Source organism: Antedon mediterranea, chromosome 6, assembly GCF_964355755.1.
Source record: "Antedon mediterranea chromosome 6, ecAntMedi1.1, whole genome shotgun sequence".
NCBI lineage: Eukaryota > Metazoa > Echinodermata > Crinoidea > Comatulida > Antedonidae > Antedon > Antedon mediterranea.
Genome location: NC_092675.1, coordinates 1,844,647 through 1,855,711, shown reverse-complemented (window position 1 = coordinate 1,855,711; position 11,065 = coordinate 1,844,647). Strand labels below are relative to the sequence as shown.

The 11,065-nt window shown below is 32.2% G+C and overlaps 1 protein-coding gene across 1 annotated transcript; it reads right to left on the bottom strand.

Annotated features, from left to right (window-relative positions):
* Window positions 1-543: 543 nt before the first annotated feature.
* Window positions 544-9,507, bottom strand: LOC140051474 (hippocampus abundant transcript 1 protein-like). Its single transcript, XM_072096694.1, has 11 exons — window positions 9,305-9,507; window positions 8,801-8,890; window positions 8,306-8,368; window positions 7,468-7,595; window positions 5,196-5,310; window positions 4,654-4,872; window positions 3,865-3,978; window positions 3,360-3,431; window positions 2,804-3,014; window positions 2,130-2,287; window positions 544-1,613 (listed from the first exon to the last, which is right to left on the bottom strand). Exons 1-11 carry the CDS (start codon window positions 9,365-9,367, stop codon window positions 1,398-1,400), a joined length of 1,449 nt encoding a protein of 482 aa, XP_071952795.1. The 5' UTR covers window positions 9,368-9,507; the 3' UTR covers window positions 544-1,397.
* Between the last annotated feature and the right edge of the window lie 1,558 nt (window positions 9,508-11,065).

Sequence of the window (11,065 nt, the reverse complement as noted above, 5' to 3'; positions counted from 1 at the left end):
GTACAAATATAAAAACAATTTTTGAATTTACACCAATGTTACATGAAAATCACTCAAGAATGGACATCCATGTTCTTTAATGGATTCTACTACTTGAATATAAAATGAAGGAAATATATTTCCTCCACTCCATGGATATTACAACACCATCATTTCTGTTTTATCAATTTACTTAACGCCAAATTAAGAATTTTAGCAGATGAAAATAACATAATGTAGGCCTACTTTAATTACCTAATTAAAAATAATTTGTAAAAAATGTTCTATATTATAATATTGGATTTTACATGTTATACACAAAGCTATGGTTAGCTTTGCAATATATCAGTATTGTTAATATACTGTAGTGTACAGTGATTGCAAAGCTATGGTTAGCTTTGCAATATATCAGTATTGTTAATATACTGTAGTGTACAGTGATTGCAAAGCTATGGTTAGCTTTGCAATATATCAGTATTGTTAATATACTGTAGTGTACAGTGATTGCAAAGCTATGGTTAGCTTTGCAATATATCAGTATTGTTATACTGTAGTGTACAGTGATTCTGGGTAATATATCAATATCCTACATGTTACTTTGAACCTATAGCTTAAGCATTTATTCTGAACTCAAGCTCGGTCTTCACTATCAAACTTTATGTGATGATGTCATATCACTACCATATTTGGGCATATCACTACCATACTTGGTAACATCACACCTTTTTTGTCAAACTAGTTTGATAGTGCAGACAGAGCTTAAGAGCATCTCAAATGTGATGTGCCCATGGACCCGATGATGTCATATCACTACCATATTGGGGAACATCACACTTTTTTTTGGTGAAATTTGATAGTGTAGACAGAGCTTAAGATTCATGACATGACGTGTCTGACACTGATCAGTTATTATGTAATTATCTAGCACAAATATAACACATTGTATTTAATGTAATACACATTCAATAAATGTCAATTCCGTCAATCAACCTGTTGGATCTGATGGGTAGACATATCCACACAGGAAATGGGTTAGGACAAACTATACATTTCACTTTCTATATATTTCATTATTTACTTGATTCTCAGTGATTATATATGTGGATCTATTTCATATTGTTTCAATCCTATTAGAAATAATATGAAATTTACCAGTTTTTGTGCATTTGATCCTCACAAAAAACCATGTGTGAGAGATTGTCTCATTGATGGGAGCTCAATGAATTATGGACCTAGCAAGAACCCTGATTTTACCTCGTGTGCGCATAGTGGACAGGCTGAACTGTGGTGAGTCTGTCGCACTTAGCTATTGCCACTATTCAATGTCCTCTAATTATTCTCATGGTTCCTCTAAACTAGTTTTTGGCCCCAAGGTGCACATAATTTGAAAATTAACACTAACTGACTTAAAGTTAACGTCATGATTGGATGAGCATCAGTGGTTCCTTCTCAACCATCTCGTAATCAGAGATCATTGTTACATCGCTCGAATCTTCGACATCGCTCCGTTGATGTTTTGGTGAATGAACGGGCAAGGGGGTGCTGTCGGCGTGCACAGGAACAAAATATACAACAAGCAGCGACACGAGTACAAGACAAGCACCGAATAAGAACGGAGGTCCAGGAATGATAGCCTATTTAAGAAATAATTGCAAATATTTAAAAATATATTTATATACACTAACAATTGATACATTATTATTATAGAGTAGAACTAACAATTAAAGCTTGGTTTCCACTATGATGCAAAGCAATGACGTAAACGCAATGCAAGTGTGTTGACCAATGACAAGCGACAGTCGAGTAATTCTATCGCTTGCGTTGCGTTTCTAGTGGAAACCAAGCATAAGGTGTCCTCTGAATATTGGTTGTCCACAGTTTTCAAATATATATTTTCTCAGGTTTGTGTCCCAATAGTAGAGGTGTTCCCATAATAGTGGTGTCTCTTAATAGGTTTATCCCTGTAATATTATAATAGGACCTTCACATTTAAAAAAAATTATGGAGAAACTTTTAAGGTTTCACAAACAATAAAACCAATCAGTATAATTAAAACTAGGCCTAACTTAGTGGCAACTATCAAATCCGTGGCATTGACTTTTAAAAAAGTTGGTAGGTTTACAATGGAAAAGTAATAAAATAAAACTTACTGCATATGACAAAGGTTTATGAAGATGTTCATTTTCTACAGAACTGCTTTCAACTTCATCTAAATCCACATGAAAAATGTAAAATATAAAACCAAATAGAGCTGGTCCAAGTCCATTGCATAGGCCTCTTATTCCCGTCACCATTCCCTGTACTACACCTAGAAGAAACCATAAATAAAATGATGTAAATAGTACTACCAAGACACGCACCCAGAATCTTCTGCTTAATAAGCGGACGACATACCATTAGACCACTTGTAGTTTCGTGGTATGGTTCAAATCAGATTAGATAACCTTTAACACCAATGGCACAGCACTAGTTCTCAATTGTACACACACAAAACAGAGATAAAATTGAAAAATATATAATAATCATAATAACAACATATACAAGTAAACCATGCCATCATTTTTGGCCAGTTTACATTTCACAACCCTGTCCAGACACATGGTTTTGTTTTGGCTTTCGCAAACTCTATATCAGCATATACAAATCAATAGTTTATTTTGCTATGGATGTTAACATCTGATTGAATAATCAGTTATGCTATAAATCTCTTTTAAATGTGATGAACTATGACACCAAAGATGAAATTTCTTTTTTTACTGGCCATATGATGACGTCACATCGTCCGAGTTAGGTGCAGATAACTTATTAAACTTTGAAAACTAACCTTGCTGGTCAGGTTCAGCATTTTTGGATATTAATGCACTAACAGAGGGGTAGGTAACACTACACATAGCTGCTATCATACCAGCACCCCATAACATCCAATCTTGTGATGCAAAACCATACCAGGCTAACTCTGCTAATTGGAACCACAATCCAAACATTATAGTACGTTTGTTACCTAGGGTTTTCATCAAAAACCCTAACAACAATGTCTGGAAAGAAAACAAATATGGCCTTTGATAAAATGTTAAATCAGTAATGGAGTCAATTGTTTATCCTATTCACGAGCGTTGGTGCAAATTGATGTTTTAAGTTGTTTTTTAGATGCTATTATTAATTTCCTGGTGATTTTGTAAATGGATGTACTATCCGAAAAATAAAGAAATGAATGAATGAATATATATGCAGTGTTTTAACTTACAATAAAGTGGGAAAGAGTGGAAAAAAAGTTACATTAATAAATAAATATCATGTTACATATTTGTCATAATGGTTTTATTTGCAATCCTACATAAACTGGCAGCCTTTATGTTCAAACAAATTACTAGATAACATACCTGTGCAAATACTGATAGTACACCTATCAATGCTATATACGCTGCCACTTCTTCTGCACTAAAACCACCCCTCTGAAAGTATAAACAGGGAATGATCATATAAAGCTAATTTTAAACGAATAATTAACTTGTATAGTACAGGTATCCTATTAAATAAGATATCAAGCATATAGTAAACAGCAAGTAGCCCATGGTGCTTACCATGCCAATGTGCACTGCGAAAAAAATGTATTACTGGATAAACGGTAAATATAAATGTCTAAATTATATATTTTAATTATTATAATAAATGTTTTACTAAGCTCTGTCAAACTTTATGTGACATAAAAATGTGATGCGAGTGTCTGTATATGGACATGATGATATATCTGTCACTACCATATTTGGGCATATCACTACCATATTTAGGCACATCGTACTTCTCTTTGTTAAACTAGTTTGATAGTGTAGACAGGGTTTTAGAAATGCAATTACTATGGATTTCCATATAAAATGATATACTTACAGATTTTAAATAAAGAAACATGCAAGAATATTGTCCGGCTTCTGGCAAATAAGATAAAAATATTGTCACACATAAAATTAAAACTGTCTGATCCGCACCCACTTTCCGCAAGGACTGCAAAAAGAAAACAAATTATAACTATTATTGATATTATATTGATCTATTTATTTGTTTCTGAAATATTTATTATATTTCCATTTCATTTTTTATTTCAATTCAATAAAAAAATAATATAGATGATGGACAATAACAAATAGGGTAGGTTAAAATATATAAATATTTTTAAAAGAAAGCATGTGTATTTGAGGTCAAAGGTTATCGAGAACAGGGCTTTTTGTACGGTTTTTTCATAATATGAACCTACTAGATATCAAGTAATCTCTGTTTAATTAATAATTTTAATTAAAAATTCTTGTAAAAGTCTTGTTATTTGTACACTGAGTGCGTTTTTATAGACACACTTTTTTGACGAGTCGAGCGGATAACTCAGCAGATAAATCAGCAGAACAAAAATTAATTAAAAAGCTGGAGGTCCACTAAAGCCAGTGCATCTCTCAGATCGGTTACAAATGAGTGCAGTTTGTAAGCAGTTGGAAGACACAAAGAGACCCTTAAGCTCTGTCTACACTATCAAACTAGTTTGACAAAAAAAGTATGATGTACCCAAATATGGTAGTGATATAACATCATCATGATCATATATGGACACATCACATTTTTGTCAAATAAAGTTTGATAGTGTAGATAGAGCTTAGAGGACAAAATTATGAAATGTACTTAGTATCTTACCATAAATGGATCAGCTTGTTCCCAAGTTATTGCAGATCCCCACAATGCTGGTCGAATCTTCTCAGGTAAGGATTCAGGCACAGCAACCAAAATAAAAAGTACATCACAAAGTGCTATAGCAGTTGCTAGAAAAACTACAAAATTATCACTATACTGGCTGCCTAGGTAAGCTCCCAGGGCTGGACTGGTGATGAGGCTAGCAGCAAAAGTAGCAGACACCTGTGAAGAAAACAGACAGCTAATACACAATACAGAACCTTCATTGCTCCAATAAGGAAATTAATTTTGTTGATAAGCTCCAACAAACAGAAGCATATAAAGGGTCATAGGTCATATACAAAAATACAATTGTAATAATATAACATTTGTAGACTATGTAAACAAAATAGTAATGTGTTTAGTATAGAAGGGGGAAAAGCGAGTATTGTAGGGGTTTATGAGGTAAATTTAGTGAAAAGTAGTCGTAGTAGAATTTGACAAGTACTAACTTGTAGAAATTGTATTTCTAATATTCAAAACATGATAAATTGAACAATACGTACCAGACCATATGCAGAGCTTCTATCCGATTCATCAGTTATATCAGCTACATATGCAAATACTATTGAAAAGGTCACTGCAAAAACACCAGACAGAGACAAAACTGCAAAAAACCACCTACAACACACAAAACATAGCTTTTAGATGCATATTATATAGTTTATTCATTTCCACTTAATTAAAAAATAAAATAATTTCTATATTGTTTGAAGGTTTTTAGTACACCACATGTGTAGTTTTGAACTACCCCATTTCTGGTGTATCTACACTCTTACGTACTGTATATGATAACTTGTGTAAATAGTTTTGTAGTAACGGCCTTGTGAAAAACACCAATCTGGTGATTCAAGTGTTGCATCCGTTTTAAAATAAAGTTGTTATTATTATTATTACTCCTGGGGACGAGCAATGCATATTGATCGAAACATTGAGAAACTGAACATTTATTTTCACAACTACACACAGATGAACGGGTGCTGATTGGTGGCAGCACTCGACACAAAGGGACTATTAATTCAGTCTAGTAGAATATTATTATTAGCAGGTTATTCCCCATTTACATTTGTACAAGGTGGGTGTATAGCAAACGTGCTTAGGTAATAAGCACACAATTATAAACAAGGAAGAAGAAGTATAGGGAGATCAAAGCTATGGTATTATATTGTCATGTAATCCCTACCTCTATTCTATGTATTCACTGACTAACTCTATTGTCATTCTCTTTTTAAACTATTCAGAGTATGCCTTTGTTGTTTGATTGATACTTATAATAACAACAATAGTTCATTCTGATTCATATAAACAAGCTCTCAATGCACTGTACATAAACTGAAGTAAAACAGGAAATAGCCAAATAGTTTAAGTTTTATTGTTTCTTTATTCTTTATACTAGGAAGCCTGTTCAGTTTAAATAAATGAAAAACTTGTTTATTACTTTTGGGTTAACTAATATTCACTGATGAAGGGCTAGTGTACCCCAAAAGCTCTGCTAATTTTTCTGGCCGTTTTACTTTTTGCTTATATTATTTTGTATCTCCATTGAGATGCAGCCACTGATAGTATATACACAGCATTGTCATTTTTTTTAGTAATTTGCCTTTGGATTTATAATATAAATATACATACTGTAGATCACAATGGAAATAAATAAAAAAAAAAATTAAAGTAAAACAGCCAGAAAGAAGGAATATGTATGTCAAGCTTTCGGATAACACTAATCCTTCATCGAATGATCGTGAAAACAAAACGGTACTAGTCATCCATTCATAGAAGTACTGATGTAGTAGCCTATCTGTACGGTGACCATCGAATGTGATCTGAGACATGACTAAATATGACTTTTAGTTGATAGAAGATTGAAAAAAAAAATAACAAAAATTTGTTAAGAAGAGTACTGTATGTGGATGTTTATGTCAATAATGATAACACACTAGCCTAGGCATATACATAGTAATGTTTGTTAGTATAAATAATTTTGAGTTAATAAGAATAAGATATAAGGAAGAAAAGCAAAGAGACTATGGAGCGGCTATTCCTGAATATACAATACTAAGTATTATATATAAGTGAAATATATAAATATGTTACACGGTGGAAATAAATATTGAGATGATGAACAGTAAACTTTGACCATCAAGAAATTCTGTACTGTTTGTCGATAGGACTAGAGCTTTTCTCTATTTTATGGTGGTGAAAAGGCAAACAAATTCAAATGATTGACAATTCAACAGCATTGCAAAGTGTAATCAAGATAATTAAGAAACTATTTTCAAATTATTCCTTATCAGTTGGTAAAATGGCAGATGTTGTCACATATGCTAAATTAGTCTACCATTGTCTGTATGCTAATTGGCTTATCTGAATGTTGTCAATGAATAGTGTATTGTTTGTGATAAATATATACTGTAATTTAAATTAATTTGTTCTGAATATTTTGAAAATTAGTCTTTCCGCAAGTTTCATAGTCTAATCTTACTTGGTTTAACTCCAAACAATAATACAAATTTGTTATCCTAAAATTATACATTAAGAGGGTTAGAGCAATCTATTTTGTAGTTCCTCCTATTGCTATTTTTGTTAATGTCATATTGTTTTATTTTTCTGGTAATAAATAAATATTTAGATGAATAAAAATCCAATTTCCAGTTTGAAAGTTCATTCATTTATTTATTTACACAAAGCAAAATTCAAAAGAAATCAATTTTAAATGTGTTTGTTATGATTCGCTTATTAAAAAAGACAAACAGGGCTAAAAAAAAAGTGTATTATATTTACCATGGACTAACCCGCATCAATGGAATGGGTATACAAGTGAAAAATACCGTTAGCAGAAGGAATGATTTGCGTCCCCAAACATCAGATAGAGCGCCCAGCAAAGGAGCACTCATAAACGCTAAAATTCCCTATAAAATTAACAGAAAAAAATGTAAAAATAATTATTAGCATAAAACATCATTTTAACGATATTGTGATTAAATTGATTTACCATATGAAATAATATTAATAAACGCACAATGCTAATTAATTTATTAGAGTAGTTTATAATAAACTGTATGCCATACTCTAGTTGATTGATTGATATAGTTTATTCGAATTGTTCTTTCTTGTTTGTTTTTCAATGACACAGTATCGTATCACAAGTGAATCACCCAAAAAAAATAAAAAATTGAACAATATAGAATAAACTGAATTTTTAATTTACAAATAATACAATTTACATTAGAAATATTAAAAGAAAATTACATTTGATTAAAATTAATTAGCCATTTGGTAAAGATGGTTTCATAAAAATACTTTCATTTATTTAATTCATTACTTTGCATTGCCAATGATACCAGCATATAAAACTACAATAAATTAAATGTAGGAGAAATTCATTATAATATTTTCATACTAGGCTTACTGTATGTTCCATAAATATGATATAAAGTACTGATTTATAGATAACATACTGTAGATAAATATAAATGTTTGTAAAGCTCTGTCCACACTATAAAACTTTATGTGACAAAGTGTGACATGCCCAAATATGGTAGTGATATGCTTAAATAAGGTTGTAATCATTGTGTCCATATATGGGCACATCACATTTTTTTGTCACATAAAGGCTTACCTTAACACCTTGGATCATTCCATTCATAAGAAAGGTTTTCTCAGGGAAAGTTTGATTCAAAACCTAATAAAAATAATTTAGTAAAAGAAACATGAATTAAAAATGAAATATCCAGATTTAGATTTTTCTTGTTAATTGTTTAGACTACACTATATTGTTCTCATCATGTTATGTTAATTAGTTATATTACACCTGTGGTTATTATCATGTTAATTAGTTATATTACAGCTGTGGATATTATTATGTAACTAATTAGTTAGATTACACCTGTATATGGTTCTCATTATGTTAATTAGTTAGATTGTACCTGTATATGGTAGTTTTCAATGTCATACACTTTTTTTTAGCAAATTTAATTGTTATTAATATTAAGTTACTACAGTACAACTCATCTGTTTATAGATGGTTTTTGAAACATTGTTTACAGAATGTTACTAGGCTGGGGGAAGATGGTTTTAAAAAATGGCAACAAAATTAATATTTAAATACACTTACTTTGAGCATTGGACTTGTAAGAAGACCCCACGCAAAAAACTCCAAGAATATAACAACTAGCGCATGATACAGACTCGGTTCCCCAATACCCTGTGTAATAAATCAAATAATACAAATAGTGTACAATTTACCTTGAACAGTAGGCCTAGCCTATTACTAGACAAGGGCCATATATGATGACATGACATGGATTGTAATGTATGTAGGCCTATATGCTATGTATTGTATTGTATTACAATGAGTCATAATACTAGGTAGGCCTATTAATTACTAAATTAGGCCTAGCTAGCTAGCCTAGCCTAATAATTTTAACTAAACTAGATGACATAATACTCTCTACTACACTGGCCTAATATGTCTACCTATTAACTAGGCCTAGTATAGTAGAGAGAGTCTACCTCTATCTGACCTAGGCCTAGCTATCCGGTATATATATAGTAGGCCTAACCTGGCCCTGTGTGTTAATGATTGAACGGTGACGGTGTACAAAACACCCCTACTCACCGTAGACCCAATATCTTTCGCAACTCTACGTTTAGCGATGATCTTTTTCCGCTTTTTCGCCATTTTCAACTAAATCAACAACAGCTAGTTATCATATGGTGAATACAAACAATACATATCAAGATTGTTTTAACTGTTTTAACATTAATTTCTAATCATAAAACACGATTTCTGTATCAATTAGAAAAAAACAGACTCCGTACAAATCGTCGTATGTGGAACTATGAACTTTGAACTTTCCATATGGTGGTGGCGCAATTTAAAACACGTATTTTAATTTTTAATTTTTTCTCTACTTCTCTACGGAGCGCTATTTATGCCTTTATTAACTTCAATAATAGAAATAGTACTACGGTAACTGCTCAAGTGGACCCAATTTAGCACCAGGGTAGCACAGTGATATAAAATAGAAATAAAAGTCACTACTTTTAATATCGTTTAAACTGACAAACAAAAACATCTTGGCATTCACATTTATTCAAATTTATCTTTTTCTTTTCATGTAAATAAACTCCGTTCCAAACTGGGCTTGTCCATCTCCATCTTATCGCGTGGTCGGTCAATTCATTAATAAACACACATCCATACTCCTCTATAACACTATAATCCTCCCACACATTGACTATTGATGTAGTGTTTGGGGAATCAGATCGAATATTGACCGAATACAGACCATTCAAAATAGAGCACTTCGAATTATCCTTGGAAGCTCATCCTCTCACACCACGAACTAACATTGACAACACCTTAAATCTTCATACAGTCCAAGATCGCATGCATCTAGAACTGGGCTGCCTTGCCTACAGGTCTGCAAATGGTCTTGTTCCGGAATACCTTGCCCTGCGTCTTGCCAGAATTCCAAATCATTGATGTACCCGAAGTGTCAGTGAGAGGAAATTTGTCGTCCCTTTCCCTAAACTGAAACTGTTAAGAACAGCTTCATCTATAGAGCACCAACATACCTGAATTTGCCACCCACCAAACTAAGAAATGCGGTAACAATAAATAATTTTAAGTCTGCTTTAAAAAAATATTTAATCCCAAAAGAAAAAACTCAACGTTTTGTATAGTATTGTAGGCTATGTTTATTTTTATATTTTTTTAACATAGTTCATCCGTTTTTTTGGCGCCAGTGGATTTTTTTTAAAGGAAAATAATGAATATTGTTTTTCTTTTATTTTGAAAGAGAGATATTTTGAGGATTGTAAATGTCAAGTGGAACTTTTTTTAAATCAGGAACAAAGTTGCATGGCATTATTTCCCATTAAATAGACTGCCATAAAACCTCGAAAAGAAGCCCATGTGCTCCTTCATTGTTAGTACTCTTGGGTGGGCTTCTTTTCCACATGGAGTTCTTTTCGAGTTTACTTTTGCAAACTAAACGAGGGGGAACTGCTAACTTCCCGCCCGGAAAATATTTTATTTACATGATTTGAAAAATCTTCTAATGTAAATAATTAACAGCATCAAAATTTAACAGTGTGGCGTGTTGACCGCGAATGACTAACATACCATCTTTACCATAATACACCTGCACAGACTCATTTGCATAACAACGCACGCACATGCCAAACTGTTTAAAATAGAGCTACAAGGTACCCGAAAATGACATCTATTATTTTTTTTATTGTTTCCCAAGTGTGAGACATGCAATGCACGCGGCCGCTAATTCAGCAAAACAAAATTATGAAATACAAACAGAGCTAGCACACAAAAGCCTACTTACTAATTTTAATATTTCTATAATTTAGAAAACAATTA

Bases quoted from the DNA above. Each gene is read 5' to 3' on its own strand.
- LOC140051474 (XM_072096694.1), bottom strand. From the start codon at position 9,367: ATGGCGAAAAAGCGGAAAAAGATCATCGCTAAACGTAGAGTTGCGAAA. The intron at 8,891-9,304 runs GTGAGTAGGGGT...TTTATTACACAG, and splicing joins CGAAAGATATTGGGTCTACG to GGTATTGGGGAACCGAGTCT. The intron at 3,979-4,653 runs GTAAGATACTAA...TTCTTTTTGCAG, and splicing joins AACAAGCTGATCCATTTATG to TCCTTGCGGAAAGTGGGTGC.